The 24,781-nt window shown below is 35.1% G+C and overlaps 2 protein-coding genes across 3 annotated transcripts in view; both read left to right on the top strand.

The window, feature by feature from the left end:
- Positions 1 to 588: 588 nt before the first annotated feature.
- mRpL1 (mitochondrial ribosomal protein L1) lies at positions 589 to 3,476 on the top strand. The gene is made up of 8 exons (XM_018453482.1): positions 589 to 668; positions 902 to 1,091; positions 1,173 to 1,386; positions 1,470 to 1,649; positions 1,763 to 1,877; positions 2,847 to 2,965; positions 3,085 to 3,182; positions 3,265 to 3,476. Exons 1-8 carry the CDS (start codon positions 650 to 652, stop codon positions 3,425 to 3,427), a joined length of 1,098 nt encoding a protein of 365 aa, XP_018308984.1. The 5' UTR covers positions 589 to 649; the 3' UTR covers positions 3,428 to 3,476.
- Positions 3,477 to 5,255: 1,779 nt separating this feature from the next.
- The window catches only part of Cad99C (cadherin 99C), a 132,713-nt gene continuing 113,187 nt past the window's right edge, over positions 5,256 to 24,781 (top strand). For both annotated transcript variants that reach the window (XM_018453492.1, XM_018453494.1), the window contains exon 1: positions 5,256 to 5,315. In XM_018453492.1, coding sequence (XP_018308994.1) covers positions 5,313 to 5,315 — 3 coding nt within the window. In that variant the 5' untranslated portion in view covers positions 5,256 to 5,312. The remainder of the gene's footprint in view (positions 5,316 to 24,781) is intronic.

The raw sequence follows: 24,781 nt of genomic DNA, 5'->3' as shown, positions 1-24,781 counted from the left end.
AGTACAAACAAAAAGTTCCATTTTTGTCAAAAAATAGTCGGGTAAAATCAGCTGTAATTAAAAAAATTTGTTACTTATCAAAAAAATTCTACGTGTTTCTTTAGAAAATGTGATTTGTTAAATACTGTTAAAATTTGAAGTAAATAGGTTAACAATTGAATTTTTAGGAACCTATAACTTTCGAAAAAAATTATGTATCGCAATAAAACCACTTGCACTTCATTTTTTAGACCTTAAAGTGTACTTTAAAAGAAAAAAAATCGATTTTTTGAAAATTTTACATAGGTGTTAATTTAAGTAATTTTGTTAAATTTACACGGAACATTTTTCGTGACCAACTTTTTTCTCCCTTTCCTATCTAATTAGGTCTCCTTAGTCTTACTTCATGAGTGCGTTTTAAGCAGTTTCGAATTGCGCATCATTTATCCTTGTTCACCAAATAATAAAGAAGGAAGCAGCTACAGGTTTGCTCTTTTTTAAAAAGTTCTTTTACGATTCATCTTTCTTTTCTCCATGTTGAGAGAAAAAGAAAAAAGATTAACCGTGCAAGAAGTTTAGCTAAAAAGAACAGACCTCATCACAAAAGCACGAACCGCTATCTATGGAGCAATTAGTTCATGCTCCGTTTCTTCTATTTGTTTGATAAAACATGGCGGCAGCGGTTAATGGTACATGCCTTGTCTTGTCTCTTTTAATATCACATTAATAATATATGAAAAAATAACTGATTAAATGTTTTCTAGCTTGTTATTTAACGATCAAGAAGATTTCCATAATTGGTGCTTTTTTTCATGAGTGATTCTTGTACATAACCTCAAATCACATTTTTCATTCACATTTTTCATTCAGTACAATAATTAAGATGATGTTATACATTTTTAAAGACCGTTCCGTTTTACAGGCTGGTTATTAAACAATCTTTCCACGATGTATAGACAAGCATCGTGTCTTAATTTTTATCCCTTAATCAGTTTCCTACAAGCGCGAAATTATGCTGCCAGGAAGGGTACGAGAGAAAAAGCAAGGAAGAAAAAAGTCAAAAAGGTCATTGAAAAAATAGGCTTTATTCCGCACGAACAGAGAGTGAAAACGTAAGCATGTTTTTATATCATATATATGAAAATATGTATCATTAATATATTAACATCAATATTGCACTCTTGCGATATTAGTGGAGGTAGAAAAAAGGCACTCGAGTTAAAGGATATTTCCCCAGACGATAGTAAGAAGTTCGAACCAATAGATAATGTATGGATTTCAAAATTTCACAAATGGAAAATTTATTCATTCGAAGAAGCAGTGCAAAATCATCGTGAAACGCATCATCCCACTATATATAATTTGCCAAATGAACCCATAAAAGCGTTTCTAGAATTGGATATGCAGGTAAAAATAAGGAGAAGAAAGTCTATGTAAAATAAATCATATGTACATACAAGATTGCTAAATATATAATCATGTGTTATCAGCATGTGAAAAAGACAAAATTTGTCGACGCTTTTACACGAATAGTATGTCTACCACATGTATTCGATCATGGTCAAACTAGAAAACTACTGGTATTCTGTAAGAATCCCGAAATGGAAGATATTGCAAGAGATGCCGGAGCTGATTATGTTGGTGGTAAACAGTTAATAAAACAGATTCAGGTAAGATATTATTTTTTACAGCATATTGCTTATGCACTTGTTATATGTACAATATCATATAACAAGCTGCAGAGATTATTGTTTAATAATTGATGAAATTTCTATTATTTTAGAATGGACAATTTTCAATGAAGGAATACGATATTATTTTGTCAGAACCAACTATTTTGCCCGATTTGCTATTAATTAGGGGACTTATGAGGAAGAAATTTCCCAACGCTAAATCAGGTTAGTAGAAATATGTAATTATACTTTTAAATTTTCATCTTTGTAATATATTGTGTGCTTTTTATGAGTGTACTATAACAGGGTAGGCCATTTTAATAATCAATACACGCGAATATCTAAAAGGAGAAATTTTTTCAAAAAATGTTTCAGACAAAAAAAAGTTTTATGATTTCAAGGGGGAAAGAAGATAGTGACTCATAACTCGAAATGTACTTAACGAAAAAATGCTTTATTAGCGTTTTGGAAAGCTCTTGAAATAAGCTACAAAAATACACAATAAAAAATGTGAGTTCCGTTTAAAAAATTTTATTCAACACGGACCTGACCTTGACATCTTCTCAAGGTCAAACAAGGTCACTGTCTTCTTTCCCCTTTGAAACCATAAAACTTTTGTCTGAAACATTTTTTGAAAAAATTTCTCCTTTTCGAGATATTCGCGTGTATTGATTAAAATGGCCTATCCTGTATAAATACCTTGTTAGCATAGAAAGTAGTATACATGTAGCACAATAGTAACACAGAAAGTATGCACTTAGTAATACCTGAAGTTCAAGTGTTTCTATAAACGCTTTACATTGAATTTAACGCTTTGTTAGTAAAACATGATATAAGCAACATATATACTGTCTAATTAAAAAATTTTATTAGTCCAATTTAAAATATAATACTAAGAGAGCGCCAAAGATTGGTCAAAGTTAAATATTACAATATATATTCTTAATTTAAATTTAAATTATCTCAGATGTGACTGTGGCCGAAACGTTCGGACATTAACCACAATCGATCTGAGATGTTAATAATATAAATATAATGAATATTATATGAAATAATCCCCCCTTAAATTAATTCTGTAAAGAATTTAAAATATAAATTTTGTACAAAAAATTTGTGAAAACGAAATTGAACGATTTGCATCTGTTTTAAAATAAATGTTTTACATTCTTTAGTATATAAATTTTGTTCTATTAGGTACCTTGGGTACTGATTTAAAAACGATGATAACGAAGTTTCTGACTGGTATGAGATATACGGGAAAGCCACATGAAACTCTTAAATCTTTTGGAACTGTCGATGTTGCATTTGGAACGGTAAATTCTTGATGTTATTTATACAAATGTTTTGTATTTATTACAAATAGATATTGGTGCGAATTATGTATTTTATCATGACTTACAAAAAATTGTCCAATCAATTTCATATATTATAGCTTGATATGGATACAAAACAGTTGGAGGAGAATTTTGCTACCGTTATTAAGGATGTCAACGAAGCAAAGCCACGTCGACCAGAACCTTTCATCACAAGGTAACATTGAAAATCATTTACATTAAAATGATCACGTCCTCGTTTATACAAATAAATAATTATAATTATTATATTTTAACAGAGCTGTAATTACATGTTCGCCATCACCAGAAAGGTTTAAAGTTAACTTTGAACAGTATCTACTTAAAAATAAAGCACTCGAAGCAGAAGCAGAAGCAGAAGAAGAAGAAGAAGAAGAAGAAGAAGAAGAAGCAAAGCAAGACGCTGTTATTGCGTCTCATTAAATTTGTTCATAGGACTATCAATAAAATATTATATGTAGTTATAAAGATATACACATTGTAATAATTGAAACACAAACCTGTGTTTTCCTATCATTGTGATTAATGTTTCACTTATACATATATACATGCTTCTAAAAAAGCTAAATTGTAGATTTTGTAAATTTTATTCCAAAATTAATTAAATAAAAAAGCTCATTAAACTATATAATGCAACAATGAACAGATGAGCGATTGTATTTTGGATCTTAAAATTTACAACTATTACGATTTTATACAAAATATTGAGATTGTTCGTAGCTACATATAGTTTGACCATAATAATCCGAAAGGCATATAATTATGCGGGACGTAATCTCGTTAACGCAGATAGAACATGATGGCTATGGTCCGCTTGTGTGTTAATAAGTCACGAGTATACGGAGGGAGACATAGGCGGCTTCAAAGCTAACGGTGCCCTAGGCAACGTATTTACTACTAATGAATACCGCGAGGTTCTACTTCATTGAGCGAGCTATTGTACATACAAGGGCTTCGGTGATAAAGCGCTTATAGATATTTAACTTCTATATGCGATGAAATCTTATAGCCTTCTCATAGTCTAATATGAAGCTCTTATACACGCAAAAGCTTCTGTAAACACGAGATTTGTAAATTATTAATTACAGTTCAAGGTAGAGATCACGTTTTTGATATCCCGATGCGTTTCGTCAATAAGAGAGAGTTTCTATATTAGAAATATACTTTCTGAGTAAAGTTCTGCTTTTCTTTAACGCAGAATGCTTGTTTTTGCACTTGAATCTCTTCTCGATTTAAGAATGAGATTTGTAGGAACGGATATTTTATAGACGTTAAAAGTACGTTTCACGATCTAGCGGAAATAATTGAGCAAGACTTTTTTTACGGAAGTATCTTCGACGATTCAAGGAACGATGTATTTATACAACTCTCTCTCTAGTTGCCTTTCTCAGCGTTTACGAGAGCCTGACGTTATAATGTGGGAGGTCTTCGCAGCAAGAATCTCGACGAAAGCGTTTACGAAGATACACACGAAAGTGCATCATCGCGATCGTTACAGTCGAACACGATGATGCACTTTCACACGAGTGGTCACCTAGTTCGCCCGACGGCATAGCCGTCTCTGAGGGGAACGCGCGTACCGGCGTACGTGCGGTGAGAGAAGCGAAGTCAACGAAGAAGGAGAGAAGGAGCGGCAAAAGGCAAGTGAAGCGAAGGAAATGAGAATGGAGAACACGGTGAGCGGCGACTGGTGGTGGTGTGGCACCGAGCGGCGATCGGTGGAGGGGCAACGGCTCACCTACCTGCCGGTCGTAGGCTCAGTCGGTGTTCGCCAGGTTGAAAATCCGTCCGTTGCTTCTCCTGCCTTCTTAACTGGCTAGTGATCGTACACGAGCCGGCCACGCGTTCTTTCTTCAAAGAAAAGCAAACGCGTCGCCGGAAACGTGGCTTCTTCCGAGGGGGTGGCGCGTTCTTCCCCCATTGACCTACTGATCGATTCCTCTCGGTATCGATGTTGACAATCGCGCGGGAATCCTTCGGATAGTCTTCCTCGATTGTACCGGAGATTCGAAAAGGTAGAAAATTTTGCGTACGAACCAAAGAAGGTCCGTATCTTGTGTGTGAAAAAGTGGAGGAGGCGTATGCACGCGCGCGTTTACGTTACGCATCTCTCTGTGTGTATGTGTTTACGTATGGTGTGATTCGTGTTGACTGTGCAGGGTGCAACGACATAACGAGAGAAAGAGAAAAAAAAGAGAGAGAGAGACAACGATTTCAAGTTTCGCTCTCGACGCCAGCCGCTCCGATTGCTCTGCTGAACAGCCAACAACTGCGACATTAGGTGACATATAGGCGCACACGTGCAGTCATGGTAAGTTTGCACAGACCGCCTTCGGTACGGAGCACGCGCTCTGCAAAATCGAATCTGACGACTCAGAGAAGTCGTTTCCCCGAAGAATCTCAGACTGGATGCAAACAGCAGTCTAAAGTCGACCACTTTAACATCTATTCAATTTAATACCATATATCGTTATCACTCGGATTTTTGTTATTAAATTATTTATAGATTGACCAAGACTTTGTGAGTAAATTAATAACAATATAAGGGAGCATAAAAATCAACACTAGTTGTTATTGCGAAATTAATCTTTACAAAATTCGTATCCTATCAAAATAAAAATTTAGACGTTTCGACTTTTAGGTCATTTTCAGTATTTAAACTTACGGTTAAAAGTTATATATTCAAATTACTATTAAAGATAGCATCTAATAATTAGTGTCAATTTTTTAAACTTATGGTTAAAATTACATACGATATTATAATAATTGTTCTAAAATCTGTTCAATGTATTGCGACAATATTATGAAGAGAATTGGAGAGCAGTGAAGAAAGCTCCTCGGATATTCAACAGTATAATTATGTATTGACAAATCGGTGACATATACTTTATATTTATAACCACTGGTGATGTCCAAATTAAAAGTCGCAACGTTTTGTTTAGATTTATTGTAATTTTATTTGTATTTTTAATTACATCCCATGTGCCTCGCTGGCATGTCAGTTAGTGAGTTATCAGTGTAAAATTTTACTCATTTTTCGTGTACACTGGTTAGACAGAATCGAATTTTTTTCGCCACTGTTAGTATAATCGATTCATATATCCTCTATGTTGTGTATCACAATCAAAACTTCTCTTAAATGATAATCATGGTTTTTTAAAACAGAAGTCTCAAATCCTGTACGTTTAACCACGACAATCCACTGTTTTTCAAATTCCTTATATGTATGTACCTTAAATTAAATTATTTGTTACATTAAATTTTTTATTCAATTGTATCTAAATTGAATAACTTGTAACTGAACTATATAATTTGTAACTTCCTATATTTTTTTTATATCCGAACTGTGTAACTTCTTTTTCAATTGTATCAGAACTGTAAAACTTATAACTAAACTGTATTATTTGTAACTAAATTCTTGATTTATACTTTCATTGCAATTATTTTTATTTCAAAATAGAGCATTTCTTTTTAACTTATGCCATTACTGTATTCAATTTCTTGACTATCATTTATTTTTTCGTTAAATTTAATTGGAGTAATTGAAGCGAAGCGAGATGAGAATTGTGATTATTGCGATATTGAGATTTTTCGATGATTTTTCCAACACAAATAATATACGCGCTGCATTTTCTACGGCTTTTATTGTACAGCCATTCCTATTTTACGTACTTCTTTCAAGCTACAAAGAATACGATATGGGGAGAAATGAACCCTTACACATTAAAATTATGCGCGCGGTTGCTCTCACGTGCACGGAGTTTAAAGGGCATCTTATAATAAAGGTCGACGTGTGTGAGGAGGTACGGCAGGCCCAAGCGAGCTCTGATATCTTCATTTTACGTATGCGAGCTGCAAGAGAGGAAGCTCGCAAGGTGAATACGGACGCGTCGGATTGGTATGCGATGTCCATAATTTGCAGCCACAAGAGTGTCGTTAATATGGCATACACGCGAACGTGCGTTTTACGCGTGATACTCCCAGCAATTTTGAGGACCCCTCGCCATTTTCTGCGCTGAAATTTTATACAATATAATCGCGGACTCTTGTCTTTAATCCGCATAATATACGGGGTGGATCCAAACGTTTCACAACCAGACTGTGAGATTTTATGAGAAGAATTCTGAATAAAAAGTTTCCTACAAATATGTATCAAAAAATGCTTCCTTAAAAAGTTAGCGCCCAACAATTTTTGATATGGTTATTTTATGTATATTTTTACAAATACCAAGGAGAGTATATTATCTTTCAAAAGAGATCAAAACGATTGTAGTACCTACGTTCCATAGGTTTTAAGATAACCAATTTCAAATATAAAAAAGTGTTACTTTCGACGATACATTCTTAAAAATATTCTTCATTGTTATATTGTTAGGGCCTCAGGTCTTATAAGTGAAGAATATTTCTGAAAAGCTTTATATCGTCGATAATAGAAAAAATACTTTTTGTAAAACTTGATTTGAAACAACAATATTTACAACAATATTATTTCGAAAGACCTATGGAACGTACTATTATCATTTTTATCTTATATAAAAAATAATTTAATTCTTTACAACTTTTGTTATTTTTTGTAAAAACGTATATTTTTCCTGAAACTTTGTAAAAATGTATTAAAAAAACCATGATTTCAGAGGTTTTAGGGCGCTAATTTTTTAAGGAAGCATTTTCGATACATGTTTATAGGAAATTTTTTATTCAGAATTAAATTTTCTATAAAATCTGAGTCTTGTCGGAACGTTGAGGTTCACCCCGTATAGTAAAAATAAAACGATATTTGCGGCGGCTTCGACGACGAGAGAGCATTTATATAAGTGTTGACAAGTCATCCAGAAAGCATCTGTCTTCGCCACAACGTGGTTACTAATCGTGACCGGCAAATATGACCATTGAGAAACGTTGACTCAAACATAATGGTTCGTGTTAGCAAGCATTTCGGGAATGGTTTACTTCAGATACTATTTTACGCAAGAGAGATCGTTGCAGCCATCGAACTGATACAGTTAGCGCAGTTGCCACCGCCGTGTTTCTTGCATCTTTTATTTATAGAATGGCTTTTTCTGCGTCGTTTCTCTGCGCAAAAAGTTTCTGTGCCGCGAAAGATTAATTCTGCTCTCGCGCGTGAATAGATCGTGGCGTCTACATTATGCAAACGCCGCGCGTGAATTGCGTGTCTCGATTTATATTACTACGACGTGTGATCCCCTGGATCGTTGCGTGTTGCTTATCGCCCGAATCCCGATCCAAATTCATAAGCAGTCGTCTGTAATTTATTCTCAATAAATATACGTTGTACGTCGCGGATCCCCTTCTTTTCACCTCGATGATATCTAGACTCGTTAATTTATATGTATGAAGATTCAATTTGCAAGTGTATCGTCTTCTGGTTCTTCTAGTCAAGTAGATTAGGGTTATTTCGAAAGCTTGAAGACGATCATTTGACAAACAACAGAAATTTTTATCGTGTATTAATATTCCCAGTCGACACCAATTAAAATAACATAACATCAATGTTATAATTTTGCACTAAACAATATAATTGTTATGTAGCCATGTGTTACATTACATTTATATTGTTATACAGTTAGAAAATTTGTATTAAATTTAACATATTTCACGTGTTAAATTTCCTATTTTAGATCCTAAACGGTTCACTGAAATTTTTGTGTTAATTTAACATAAGATGAACATGTTAAAAAAATAATAAAAACATAACACTGACAATTTGTAAGCAACCATATTTCTTCATTAAATTCATATTTCTTTATATTTATATTTCTTTTCTTCGTTAAAATTAACATTTAAAATAACATTTAAAATAACGTTTAAATTAACATTTTCTTAGAATTTACGTTTTAAAAACATTATTTTTGTTATTTTAACGCAGAGAAATATTGAATATCAATTTAACACAAAATTTTAACAAGGATTTGAATCGTTTCTAATACAAATACAAAAGTTTTTTTACTGTACGAGTTACTTTCAGTTGACGTCAATTGGATTGCTATTAATATTGCAAGTATAAAAAATTTATCTACCGAGTATTTTCGATTACAATATCGAGCATAATATTTGAATAATCTTTCTTCAGTGGCCTCTCGTATCGAATTAACTATCGAAGCCTTGACTGTCATTCGCCAACAAGATTTTTTACATACGACCATCTCACGAAGCAGTATGTCGTGAAGTCACGCGAGGCAAGAAATCGCTGCACATTACAAGATCTAAGTACCAATAATTTCTTAACTATGTCACGATACGATGTCCTTTCGCGAGGTTGAAGCTCGAGGTCGAAAAATCGAATAATATTCGCTGACAGTGAAAGGTAGTTCGAACGATAGAAGCAGGTTTGTTGAAGATGCGATTTAGCTAATTAGAAGCTTTTTATTTATGAAATATTAACTCATTGCGTACGGCTCACGAGATATCTCGTGTTTACCGAACCGAACGACGAGACCGGATCGCAAGCTTTCTCGTTTTTGCATTTCGTTATAATCCCATACTAATGGCTCGGTAATAAAATATTAAAGTAATTATGTCCGGTTGTTATGTTGTAAGAAATACTTTACAATAATCTATACGAAAGAATTTCGAAACAAATTGCGAATAGAATGCGCGAATAGAAAAAGTGCTTGAACTAAGTTTCAGAACTTTAAAAAATGTACGTGCAATGCATTAAAATGTACTCGAAGAACGAAATTTAAAAAAGAATGTGAAAGCTTCAATTTGCTATTGCAGTATTATCATGTTTTACTTACTGAAAAAATCTAAAAATCTTGAATTTTCCAGATATTTCTCTTTTCCTTAAAAATTAGAAATTTTTATAGAATTTTATCTCAGAGAAGATTTTTGGAATTTTATCTTCACAAATTCAAACTGTCTTTTTAAGAATATTGTTTCTTTTTCATTTTTTCTTAATGAAATGTCGATAATCGGTTAACAATTATAAGTACGGCATACATCATATTTACGTAAATTTTTGTGTAATCCATAAATTTATACTTACAAAATCTAAGTGGCATATACTCGTACATAGCAAACGAGAGTAGCTTATGCGAGATTTCCCTATACTTATCTTATAGATTTTGTGACCTCAATTGAAGAAAAGGATAAATACGGTTCCGTAGTTCTCTCGTGGAGAATTTCTGTTTTTTATTAATTTAATATATAATTTAATTGCATATTACTTGCATTCCAATTTATTTAAAAAATGCATCAAACGGTTCTCTAATCTTATTTGGAATTTTGAGTAAAAATACCTGGAAAATCCAGGAATTTTCAGGGAATTTTGTTATAAGATTTCAATAAACATCCTGAGGCGTGTTTAGATTCCTACCTGAATACTTCTCAGGTACCATGTTATTCTTGTTCAACATTTCGTTATTCTTAAACAACGAAGATGAAATGATACCTGAGTGGTAATTGGTTGAAAATCTATAAATACCTGTAGCGCACCCTTATTATATGTACAATAAATAATAATTGCTACAATTTGAAAATATTTTCAGAAAACATTCAAAGTATTATGGAGTTTTTCGGAATAAATTCCGATTGGAATTGTTCGATTATTTCCTAGATTTTTCTATTGTGTTTTCTAAAGAAAATGGAATAATTCCGATCGGAATCTATTCCGAACAATTATGTAATACATGCCTAGGGTACTATTATGAAATTAATCAGAATGGATTCCAATCGGAATTATTCAATTATTTCCTAGATCTCTATTGTGTTTTCTAGAAAAAATGGAATAATTCCGATCGGAATTCATTCCGACTTGTTCCATGATAGTTTTATCGCATTAATTCGAAATCAGCATATTTCCACTAATTTTTTAGATATATGAAAGCAAATACTCGCGAATCAATTGTGAATTTTTAGTGAGGTTCAGCCCATGGTGAAAGCCAAAGTGACGTTTCATTTATTTCAACAATAATTTTTCACTATCTAAAGTAGACACGATCGTTTTTAAAAGCAAGTTTTGTGCTTGATATATACATGATCTCATTAAATTCATTATTTATCAAATGAAATACTGCGTTCGGAAATAAACGCGCAATCGCACTTATTTCAACCGTCTATAAAAGAGAAATACCGGTTATAAGTATGATTTAAGTTCTACATCGTTTCTCAGCGCTTCGTACCTCGCTCGATATGCTTTATCCGCCGTATGAATCTCTCGGAAATGTTGTTCGCGGCGTTGTCACGCATTTCTTAGCGGCGATCTTAATAGATCGCGATATGTGTATCGACGGGCGAACAGATCGATTCCGGATCATTATCCTGACGGGGACGACGAGGCGTTTTATTAACACACGCTGCGAAATTACGGTTTTGCGTATGCGCGCGTGTCTAGGGCTAGTCATGCGTGCCGGATTGCCGCAAAACCTGGCTCCAGAAGCGAATGCTAATCATAGCCCTGCGGGAGGTAGGGAAGAAAGAGCTAATACGTGTCTCCATAACATTGACGTTTTCCTCTCTCTCTCTCTCGATCCGTCTCCTTGTTGTCGATCGAATCATAGTTCACACCCTAATTGCATCTTATGGTGTACTCGCGACAGCACGGAACCGTGTCTCTCTCGTTCGTTTCCACGCTCGTTCGCCGGAAAATTGCAAATCGGCGATTTTCGTGGGAGCGCGGATCCGCGCGATTTTCCCTTCCGCGTGAACTTACTCCAACCTTTCTGCGATAAGGTCGTGGGATCGGGTACAGCGACCAACGCTAATGCATGCCGTTTCTAATGCACTCTGATATGTGTACCAGGAAACTCCGGGCGGGACAGATATGTCTTGACGTAATCCGATCGCGCAATCAGGCGCCCGCGCCCGCGCCGCTCAGCTAGTCTGTTTGTCTGTCTCTCGTGGCCTTTTTCCCTTTTTCTCGAATACCAGGATCCTTTGATCGCGTGTTTGGCCAAGAATTGCGCGATTGGTCCAGTTTCACGACGGCATGAAAAACACAATCTTTTACCCCTCCGGCAAATCGGTCCGTGGCAAATCGTTTCGCGCGGCTTGTTAACTTTGATAAAATACTGTATACCGCGTTTTTCAATCTCGCGTAGATATTAGATGTTACCGTCAATATTTCTGGTACGTATAGCTACAATAGACCAGTTTGATTTATTGTCTAACGCTGTTAGACCATTTTATAGATTAGAGGAAGAAAGTGGATTAAATCGGAAGAAAAATGATTGTTATACGATATCGAGGCAATCATAATTTTAGATTAGTAAATGACATTTACGTAAAGAGGTATCAGGTATAACTATCACGAAGTATTATTTTTCAATTAATTTTAAGATAATTTTAACAAAATCTTAGTTTGAGATTTAATTTGTCAACAGTGAAAAAAAAATTTCGTATTGTATAGTATGTTGGTGCAAATAGTTAATAAGTATTACCAAACACAATAATAATCGTTTGGTAATAATTACTAAATATTTATAAAATTAACGTTTAGTTGATTCATTAGTAACTATTATCTAGGGTTGATTATTACTCCAATTCTTTTCAATAAAGATATTGGAGAATTGAAATTACACCGTTGGAAAATTTGTGTTAAATTTAACACATTTTACGTGTTCTAAAAACGATTCACTTAAATTTATGTGTTGACACAAGATGAATATATTAGAGGATATCTCAAATATTTAAAAAGATCAACACAAAGAAAATAATACTGACAGTTTGTAAACAAATCATTGAAGCAATATCTTTTCAGTAAAATTAATATTTATATGTTAAATTGACACATTTTATTCTTTAGAATTTATGTTTTAAAATATTATTTTTATATTTGTTCACTTACTCATAAATTATGTCATTTTGACACTAAAAAATATTAAATATCAATTTAACTATTTAAATGAACTATTTAAATAATCACATGTTAAATTAACACTCGAATAACAAATTCAATAAAAAGTGTTGACAAGGATTTGAGAATTGTTTCCAACACAACAAATATGAAATGTTTTTTACTATGTAGGGAAATAAAGTAAGATAATTTCAAAATTCTTAAAGAATGCTCGGTCGCATAACAGCAAGTCTATCTATCTATGAAGAATATTTCGCTTTTCTTCATGGGATCAGCGACACCTTTTGGCGCAGCGATTGAAAAGCGCGAGACTATCTCTTTATTATTACAAAGCAGAGGAATAACTAAAGTAATAATAGTAGCGATAGTTAATAGCGATTCGTTGCAAAATGCCAACGTGACATTCACGCGAAGGAAAGTCTGAACATATACGAGTCGAGATGCGAGACATCGGGAGGGGCAGAGGAGAAGCAGGTATATCAGCTAAGGAAAAATGACGGATACGAAGCGGTTATGTGCCAGGTCGACCGGTTCTTCTTGTTACTCACTTCCTTCGCGAGACATATACTGGGTGACGATGACAACGCGTTCGTCCGCTGCATAAGCGCATTGAACTGCATCCTGCTGTAAGGAAAGCGAATCTCGTCTCGCGAAGCTATAATATCGCGCCGTATTAGAAGTCATTCAATCAGAACGATTTCTCGATTAGATAATAAAAAAAAAGTAGCAGTCAATGATCTTACTTTTACGTAATACTATAAATAATTGGAAATTGATTAATTAATAAGCGAAAAGAAATCAAATTCATAACTTATTATAGTATTTAATTTATTTTGACAGAAAGCAATGAATGAAATTTAAATCTGAAGAATCTTGAGAATCTAAAAAAACGTTGATATATATATATATTATTGTACAATTTATAAATGTATTTTAAATACGAGTAAACAACCAAAGTTGAAGTTTTATTAGGAACTGGTTTTTTGAGGCAGTTAACAGCTGCTTATTGAAATTCAAACGAAATCGAGTGTATTAATCTTGACGTGCTTAATCAATGATTATTAGTATTACTATTCGCTAAGTACATCGGCTATCGCAATGCAAACAGGAAGGATTGCGTAAATGGCTTAGATAAGTGTTAAATAATCTTCGTTGGGTCTCTGTACGCGGATTTTATTAGCAACGGTAGTCGGCGTCGGTTATGAAATTCACTGTAAACCGCATCGAATGACTGAACTTTGACAGGTGTAAATAATCCACTCGACTCGATAATGATAGCGTAATGACGAAATTGTGATTTGTTAATTGCGCAGAAGCCACTGAAGCACCGCGGAGCAATCAAAGCCCTGTCGATCCCGTTAATAAACATTAATTTGCATCGGATATTCCGCGGATCTAGGCACTTGAATTGCGAAGGATTGCATATGAATACGTCGGACCTTTTCTTTTCCGCGGTACCGTAGTTTTGATAAATTCATTAAAACTTCAAAGTCGTGCGAAGAATTAACGCGCCTAACGAGATAGAGATCCGCTATAGCGAAACTATTCCTTCCCTCAGCACATAGAATGTGTAATCGTAACAAAGGACGAATTCTCATGGCGGTTACAGCACTAGTGCTTAGAGTACGGTCTTTTTTTTCCCACGTGTCAAACGACGCGTCTTCGCGTGTAAGAAAACGCTGGCGGCAAAACGCAGACACAGCGTTGCAATGAATACTTTTTCTTGCTTCCTGGTAATTTCAATATTCACGATTGCTCCGACAGCGGATCAAGAAGAACAGATTTGAATCGCAAATCGCTGAAGAAGAGAGAAAACGCAAAATAAAATACATCATTCCATTTTATCAAATATTCGAATCTTTTTTAAGGAATTAAACGAATTACGAAATCATATTTAATCGATGTTGTTCGTAAGAAAGATCTTAATAAATGCAAATATTTTGTATTCAATTTTATGAATGTTCTCAATTTTTCTATGGACTTTTGATTCTTTATATCGTATAATTAAACGGATTATGATGAAATTTTTTATAAAATTAAAGCGAAAATGAACAAGATTCTTTTTTTATTTACAATAATACTTCAATATATAAAACTTTGATACATGTATATCATTTGGTTGTTTAATATAAATCTGTGCTCCTCTCTTATTTACAGTAGATTAAAAAAATTAATCTCTCGCCAGTTCCTTAAAATGAAATCTATTACTTTTTCGGAATAATCGGTAGATATATCGAAAGCATAAAGATTTCGTGATGCTCACGTTTTCTAGAATCAAGTTTGGAATCACTGTGGTCAATTTCCTTCAAGGCGCGCATCAGAGGGCGAATATAAAAAAGGCGAGATTATTCTCTTTTGTACGTCATCATTGTGTAATATTCGAACGAGAGATACTGCTTTCAAGGAATCGTAATTACACGCTTCTCACTCGCTCGTTTTCCTGAAAAGTGATTCAAGAACATGCCATTGATCGACGCGATTACCACGCTCCTCGAAATTCTTACGAGACAGCTAGAAACTGGCATACGCGATTCATGTATCAGCCGTCCAAGATTTCTCTTAGACGGCACTACTGATCGATCGACGAGTATCGGCAAACGGGCATTGAGGTCTCTTAAGTAGGCAATAATAGAACCAGCTCAGGAGAGAGAGGCTGCAAGTTTTATTTACCTCGTACTGATTACCTGTAACATTACGTATCATTTTTTCATCAGCGTTTATTGGGCTATTAGGAAAGTGATAAGCCATAATATTCACGTAAGTTTATTTAGACGTTAATAACGTTCACGTGTTTCTTTTTTGATAATCGTGCCCTTCCACGTGAATGTTCTCCATCTGGCGCTTAACTCTAGCTGACTCTAGCAGATAGGAAGTGAAAGGAGAGCCTTAAATCCCTTCTAATCCCGCGGTTTTGGATTTATGCATATAATATCATGACACCGGGTATTTGTGGGCCTTTCCTGCACCTTTCTCGGGTCATTGACGGTTAGGGGGGCTAACGTGAACGAATGTACAGTTACGCGAATCGCCGAAGTCGACGGTGGAACGCCGAACAGGAACGGCAGACGAGGAACGGACGGATGGCAAAAAGGAGGCCACAGGCGACCTGACCGTCACCGTTATATCGGCGCCCACGGCGGTGAAGGCACTTCGGAGCTCACCTCGATTTACGACTAGTTTCTCGTAACTTAGCACCAGCACGTGTACCCCGTCCATTGCACGCCGACGACGCGACGGCGCGGCGTTTTGACTCTCTACGTTTGACCTCTGCACCTATACCGGCTGTTCAGGTTTACGCAGCTGGTCGCGACGTGCAACATCTCCTCCCCTCCGTGTGACAGGTACACTGGCAAATGAGGTATAAATTAGGACGCCGCGCCGTCTAACTCAGGGGGAGGAGCGGCGCGTCGCTGAATGTTTGAGAATCCATCGGGAATGAATATCGCGCACCTGTTGTCATCGACGATTCATGCAAACCTCTATCTGTGCGATATACTTTTACAAATTGCTCGGTATAGTTACACGTCGCGTGTCATGTTTGTATTTCATTCACTTGGGAGATATGTAATATTCCAAGATACACAGAAATGTCTTGTTAGGTCTATATTTATACAATTGCGATCAGGAAATTAGTTTCGAATGTAGCAAAAAATTAAAAGAATTATATCGTCATGTGTAGCTATTGAAACGCCTATTATAAGAGTTTTTATAAAAAAAATTGAAGTTATTCCGGAAATAGTGTGGTAAGAAGCGATTTCTTGCACGGCACGGAAAATAGTGCCAGTATTCGATCGGCACGCGAGTCGTTATCACGATCCTGTCATCAAACGATTTTCACCGAGATGCGAAGAATAGGAAAGGGGAAGTACGGTCAACTTTCTTGTGCCCCCTGGTAGTTCACGTTTACCCGTTTGCTTTCTACTGTTGTACTTGTATTACATTTTCTTTCTAGAGGAGATTATCGCGCACGTGTACATAAAAAAGAAATGTTTTCCTACTTTTTATTGATAGTGTTAAAAGTTTCACAATTCGACAACAAAAGGAAAAGAATAGAAAAAGTATATTTTTATGAATTCTAAAAATGTGTCAGAATAAAAATTATTAATTTTTTAATAAATATTTTTTATAAATATCATATTTTATTAGAATAAAAGTTCACGTTATCTATCTATAATATGTTTCAAAAGCTATTCCTTTTATTTTGTGAAGACAATTTAATTAGTACAGCTTTCGTTAGTTCCTTCTTATCTTTTTCATGCGCGAATAATATCATTCAGTAATTGTAAAGCCCATTCTTGCCACTCTCTTACTTTATCTTCCGAGTTCGTGCACGTGCATAGCTTCGGTAGTATGCGATTAATGCATAGATGCATGTGCAGGAAGAAGGAAGTCAGCAATAACGCTAATGCACTTCGCAATCGTTAAATATCTTTGGAATTAAGTTTGCGAATTATTTTCGCAAACTATTATCATCGAATCTAATTTTCACTTCAACTGCATGTATACCGTGATTCTCGCTGCAAGAAGCAGGGGAGCATCACGCATTTTTTAAAATGATTAATAATTTTTCATAAAATTTTGAAATGTCTAAATCAGTGTGTCTCGAATACTCATTCTCAATTTTAAATCTCACTCTTAAAAGAAAAGATCTCTTGCGTTAGTAATTATTAAGTTTTAACGTTAGATCCTCGACAAATCTCTTTATTTTTTATTTATTTTATTTCACATGTTATATATATGAATAGCTACAAATTAAGGAAATAAATTAACTGCTGAAATAAATTAACTTACGAATTTTTTAAAACGAGATTAGCGACTTCTTGTTCTATCTGATTTTTCAGTATTTTATTCTAAATTTCACATAGACATTTTATTTTATAAATTTTATTTATGTTTTAAAATTTAGAGTAATGGATTGGCTTTTACGTCTTACACTTACCATGCATAATTCTATATATTTGCCTGTGAAAATTAGAAAGTTAAAAACAAAGAAGCGCAAATTTTACTTAGATTGTGTATAATTGTAGCATTTTGTGTCCACATATTATATAATATCCCCCAGATGTAAATATTATCTTAACTAATTTTTATATTTTATATTTATGAATAATTCGATTGTTTCTTTCTCACTCTGCTCACTCTTGGAACACAATTTCTTTGTACAGCGAGAGAAATATATTCGCCGCACAAGAGTCAGTATTACCGTGACCGTGAAAGTTGCGAGGACCACCTACACGCCGCGGGGATCCGACTCTAGGAGGTTTCTTCGGGTAGGTATTAACAAGGAAAACGTGACGACATCCCATGGGTCCGAGTTACTTCGAACGCGGCGTAAGGGAGCGGCGACACGTTGCATCCACATCGGGATCGATGCACCCCGCTGCGAGGCGGAATTTGTTGGCGCGGAATTTGCGTTCGTTCCCGTGTCGTCCGATCGTGTAACACGCGACTTACAGTTAGAGAGCGGATTTCGCGAATAGACATTCCTTCACGTTCGCGTGCGTCCGGATCCCGTCCTTTATTCGTTTCTATGTACGAAAAAATTAATTAAAGTATAAATTTAGAATAACATTTTTACCCTAAAAAAAATTACTCTAAATTTATACTTTAATATTTTTATCCTAAAAAAAATTAGAATAAAATTGAGAGATGGATATTACGTAATCGATGAAGTGTTATCACAAAGATAAAAGAAGGGTACAATTTTCACTTTTTTGCAATCGTTCGGGAATCGTTCTATTTCTACATTTTCTTATGTATTTTTCTTCTTATGTACTTCTTATGTACTTCTTATGTACTTCTTATGTACTTCTTATGTACTTCTTATGTACTTTTCTATGAGGAAACCGAAAATTATTATAATAATGACATTAAACTTAAGACAAAATTGGTACATTAAAATAAAGAATAAAATCCTTATTCACATCGTTATGAAATCACTGTCAATTATGCTTCAATCATTTAAAAACTAATTCAAAGATAAATTAATATTTAATTTTCGTAGGTAGATATTTTTATTCTAAAAATGTGTGTGTGCGAAAAATTTGTTATATTTTTGCATATTATAATTGCGGTACGATAATTAATATTGATACGAGGCAGTACGTCAAAAAAATTCAAATCACAATAATATTGGTAATTATAATTAACGTGATAATAATGGTTATTAATGTTATTACAACAGAGAAATGTGAGATAAAACATAATTGAACGTTTTTGTTTGAGAAAGTCTTTGCTTCATGCTTGATTTATCTGACAAATAGTACTTTTTCTCGGTAATAAAGTTTCTATTGTATTTTATATAAAATACATTATATGAAATATCGTATTTTCTACAAGGTTTCGATCGATGAAATTGTCGCCGAATCGCATGTTCCGCGACATCCTTTATTTATTTTTGCGCGGCGCGTAAATTATTATCGTATTATTTTCTGCTTCTCGAGAGATAGAGACAGAGAGGGAAAGAAAAACATCAATCTGTGCTTTCCACATGCATTAATGCGTACTAATGTCGGTGATTAGGAACTCGCGCCTGCTCGTCGCGGTCATAAATCAACGTTACAAATCCATAGTTGAGGAACGACCGCTACACTGAATGCGTGCACATCCGCGTCGCCGCGTATTATCTATCATTCGCTCGCGTTTGTTGCATTAATTGTCGTTTTGGAATTGCTTAGTTACCGTTGCAAGGCAAGACGAGACGCAGACTTCCCGAGTGCGTGTCTGACGCGTCGATGCGTTCGCGCGTAAAGCTTAGTGTGCCTGTCGTGCATTGCATCGATAATAAATGAAAACCGCGCTCTGTGACTCAACAAATGAGTCTGTAACAAATTTGCATAAACATGAATTTATGACAAAGTTAATAAATGAATTTAGCTTATTGCAATTCCGTAATTTTCGCTCAAATAAATTTGAAAAGAGTAACATTGTTCATTGTGTTTATTTTGGTTTATATTATCATCTTATTTTTATATTTTTATTGTTATCTTATTATCTCCCTTGCATTATTTATATTTATATATTCCTAGTTTATTATTATTTCTATTTGCTTCGTTTTTCTATCTGATGATCTAAAGAAAGCAATTATTGGAAAGAATTATCTTGCTAAAGAGTATCTATAAAAAATTTAAGTAGAGAGATATAGATCTGAAAACAATTTTGTTGGACCATCAAAATAATTATGTAGGAAACTCAAGTATGATTAGCAATGCTGCAAAAAGTTTTGACAATCTAACAACTAGTTTGAGCGTCATACACAATTATTTTCATAATCCAATAAAATTATTTTCAGACTTGTATCTATAAACTAAATTTTACTTCAGAAAAATATTTCTTTCCGTGGGTTTTTCTGCAATTCTTGGGTTTTCTAAGAAATTCTCAAATACGTAAGAACGTTTGAAATTACACTGCGGTAATAGAATTGTCTACATTTATATCTCCGGAATGCCAGTCCCGCGGTCGGTGTTGGACAATAAGCACGGTTGAGGGACACTGCGTCAATGGTAGAAGAAGACATATTCTTCCTGCGCGGAGGCGCGTCTCTAAGTGCATGAGGAGCGTTTTCCAGGGCGAGTTACCAGTTTAATCTTCTATATAAAGGGCGCGCGTGTGTGTGTGTGTGTGTGTGTGTGTGCTGCTTTTAACCACACTGCCGGTTGCCAGCCGCTAGCGCTGGCGAACAAGCAGGTCGTAGAGCAGGTAGCCAGGTGCACGATACGACGCAGGATAAGAAGGAAGAGACTACAAGGAGTCGCTCAGCGTAGGAAATGGGGGAGAAAGGAAGAGAGAGAGAGAGAGAGAGAGAGAGAGAGAGAGAGAGAGTGGGAATGTGTGAAACGAAGTCGTGGACACGAAATTCTTACCTGAGTTCATAGGAACGTGAATCTCACAGATCGAAGGATGAGTTGACAATTGGACTTCGTCAATGTGCAGTCATCTATGTCGATAGATAGACCTTAACGACTCAAAGACATTTTTTTCTTGTCTCTATTTACGATCATGAACGAAACACGTAAAAATGCCAGGAATGCAACTGTTTGAATGCAACGGAAATCACAACGGACTCCATTGAACGGAGCTTCGGCTTTCTCTGAAGTCACAATCGATTACGCCCGTCTTGCGTCTGTCGGCTCACATTCGAGGATGAGGCCAAACTTTCTCTGATCGCGTGTATACGGACCGGGATAATATGTCTCCCTTTTGCCGCTATGGTCGTAAATTTTCGCATTTAACTTTAATTCGCAAATCGCCTTAGCATTTAATTTCGATTCGTAAATCTGTCAAAGATTCACAAACATGTTTTTGAGAGAAGCATACCTTGCGGATTATTTATTTCTTTTTACGCCGGCGTCTTGCACGATGCTGCAATTACTACGACGTGAGCTTTCAGGCGGTATTCCAATTATCGTCGTGAAAATCGACGTAAAGCGGGTTAAGGGCCTCTACTCGAGACCTGCATAAGTGCAGAGCAATGTAGATTCGATCGATATTCCTAATATATCTGCTGGTTTTCAGAATCATATTAACGATTATATTACCAAAAATTTTTTCAGGTTTCATAATAATAAATTTACAAAGGAAGAGAAAAAAGGATAGGATTCTCCTCACATTTGACTACAATTGGTCAATTTCTTACGATTTCAGACTTTTATACGACCACTATGATTCTTATTGTAGAGACCACATATTATTTCTTTACATGTTAGTATACCACAAACGGCTGATCAGCTGCTATCTGGCAGTAGGGTCTAGTCAAACTTGCATTATTTCGCAAAAAATGGCCAAAGAAATGATTCTGTCAGATGAAATAGAATTTAAAAATAAAATTCGAAAAATTTCAACTGACAATTTCAACAAAATTCCATGAGAATTCCAGGATTTTCAAGGGTAAAAAAAATTCCCTGAGAATTCCAGGTTTTTCCCGGTAGAGTTGTTATCATCATCGTACCATCATCGTTGCGCAAGTATTATATATGTATATGATAAAAAAGCCAAGATTGGAAAAATTTTCAAGCTGATCGGCGCGTTCGATTTGACGTACGCGATCGCCATGCTCTTTTTACTGTTCGCGGCAATTCGTCGTTTCTTAAGAACGCAACCGTGTTCTCGAACGAAGGAGGTACGATGCGTAGTTTCGATTATTCTCGGAGCGGCTCGCGAAAGCACTCGCGCCGCGTATCTCGTAATTGCGAAGCTGCAAACGCTTCAAAACGAAGATGGAAACGTTGCGGCTGCACCGCACGCCGACCTAACGATCCAATGCCCGCGAGCGTGCCTGTAATTAGCGTCTCGATTAGTCGGCTATGTGTGCCGGGATCGGCGCCTCGCGACGAGCAACGGGGGAAGAGACAGAGAAAGAGAGGGAGAGAGAAAGATCCTGTGTCGAGAAGTTGAAAAATAAATCAAACTCGTTCTGAATGCTAGACGAGTCAAGCGTTTATGGTAACGATTCCGAACGGGTCTTTAACTGCTTATCATGAAACATTGGGCAAAGCAAAGAAGAAAGCTCTTCGTCTTAAGAATTATTGACGATTTTCATTTTAAAAAAATTTCAAATTGATAAAAGAGATTTAATATAATTAGATAATTGTAAGAAATTCAGGATAGCGCAAAAGGGATTAGAATTCATTAAAGATTACATTGTTTCTTGTTAAATTAGACTTTGAGTTTCATTTTTATACGACAAAATTTTCGTTATCTTTTCTGTATTTGATTCACATCCGTGATTAAAGTATTTGACAAGCAATAAAATGTCTTTCCTGTTACTCTACGATCCCATAAACGAGATCTCGCAAATATGCATACATAATTGATTCGTTTGTTAGATGTTCTTTAGTCGGCGAGATACAGCTTGTTGATCATTTGGCGTTGATTATCACGAGTTATTTATTGCACCAGCATTTAGACGCAAATTCCTTTACATGTGATAAATATATATGTTATAATTTTTAGAAAAAAGAGAATTAAACAGAAAGATATAATTTAATCCTTAAATACATATGATGGATCATTCGTGTATTGTGTATTTCTTTTTTTTTTTTATATTAGAAGCCTGGCTAAATATGGTATTTATGATTTTTTTTTAAATCCGTAACCTTACAAAAATACTTTCTAAAGATTTAAAAAGTATGTGCCTATAGCACAGAAACTTGCAGCAACATTACACAATATTTACAATGTTACTGAACATTGAAATATTGTTGTAATATTGCTGAAATAATCTGTATCGAATAAGTATAAGTGTAATCACTTTATAATTTTTATATTCTTGTGAAAGTGATGAAAATTAATTCAGATACAAACGATCCATCATGTGTAGTAAAAGACCGGAAAATTATCGTTTACTAAAAGTTAAGATGTGTCATCTGCATCAGACCGTTTATCACTGCCAAGATTTTTTGTCTCGTATCGATCGCGAAATTAACTTCGAGGTTAATTAAAATAAGATGAAATCTTAAGTAGTGTTATGAATCAGCTCGTATTGCACGCGGAAATGACTTGGTAGATCTTCCTTCTCGATATTTGTTGAAGTATACGTATGAGCGCGACAGATGTCTCCATTATGGGACGTCTTGCGAGAAGAAACCTTCATTAAGAAGCTTCGACGCGGAATAAGTCATCGTCGGGGCTGCTTATGGTTGCGTGGCGCATAAACAACTAAGCAGAGCGACCGTGCTCGTAGTCTATCGTTGCGATCTCGTTGCCGATCGTTTTATTTCATGACGGTACAATGGTACCGAGATACATCCGCGTGCCTCTCGTAGGGTGGGAATAATGGCATTGTTCCTTGCAGTTGAGAAGTGTAATAGCGTGCACAGAGCGATATGCAGATGCCCATCCCGCATAATCGGCGTATTTGACACCCACGTTCGCGACCGGATGAAGAAGAACCGGAAGAGATCGCGTGCAGAGAAAACGACGCCCAGAGATCCGCGGAATTTACGGCACGTCGTCGTGAAAATGATCGTCGTTGTAAATCAACTTCGCCGTTCATTTGCCGATTTGCAATGCAATCTTTCTTCGAGATCGAGACAGGATTAAGTGTTAGATTATTTTTCTTAAAATTCGTGACTCCTTAATATGTCCACGTAATTAATTGCGTCTACATCATCATCATCATCATTGTAATCGTGAGATGTATCAGCGTAAGAACAGTGTTTCAAGAACATGACATAACGTTTTCGCGAGAAAAAAGAAATCAGGGTGTTACGCGCTCGTCCAAGAGCCCAAATGTTCCCATCGTCGCTTCGATTCTCTTCATCGTGCCTGTAATTAACTCTTAACCGCGGTCGGAGTCTTATGTAAACCCATTCATGTAATTAGTTACCAAATTGATAATTACTCGGTAAAAATGGTTTGTATTATCGTTGACACAAACATGCTCCTGTAATTTTTGTCTCGCAATTTCCATTTTTTCTCTTAACGATCTGTTCAAATTTGCTACATGATTATATCGTTTGATTCAATATATTCATAAGCTCTAAAATATAAAAAATTCTCACAGAAAAAGATTTTATATTAATAGACGAAGTCATTAAATATTAGAGAAAGAAGTTCTTTTGAATAAAATATTAGTAAGAAAATAAATTACATTTTGGATCAAATAGACTCCAATAAATCAGCATGATTAATGAAATTTAGATTATTGCAAAGCGTGTGGCTTTCTATTTTTTTCAATTTTCATCAATCAATGGTTTATTAATGTCTCGTAAATATTTTATGAAATATGACAAAAAATAGAAAACTGATTTCTAATAGCTTACTCTTTTTTTTTAATGTCTTTTTAATGTCTTCATAATTGCTCGCAATATTTTCTTGATCGCAAATTTAGTCGTAACGGTTAGAATTAATTTTTTATCATATTTATAATCATATCAGATGCATTACTTTCTTTTGAAAATTGGAACCCCCTTTTCTTCGAGCGATAGCGGTGTACTTTACGCGTGTCGACTTCTCATTAAAGA

The sequence above is a fragment of the Mycetomoellerius zeteki genome, unplaced genomic scaffold, assembly GCF_001594055.1.
Source record: "Mycetomoellerius zeteki isolate Tzet28-1 unplaced genomic scaffold, Tzet1.0 scaffold389, whole genome shotgun sequence".
Classification (NCBI taxonomy): Eukaryota; Metazoa; Arthropoda; class Insecta; order Hymenoptera; family Formicidae; genus Mycetomoellerius; species Mycetomoellerius zeteki.
The sequence above is the reverse complement of the archived record's forward strand: the minus strand, read 5'-3'. Positions and strand labels throughout refer to the sequence as shown.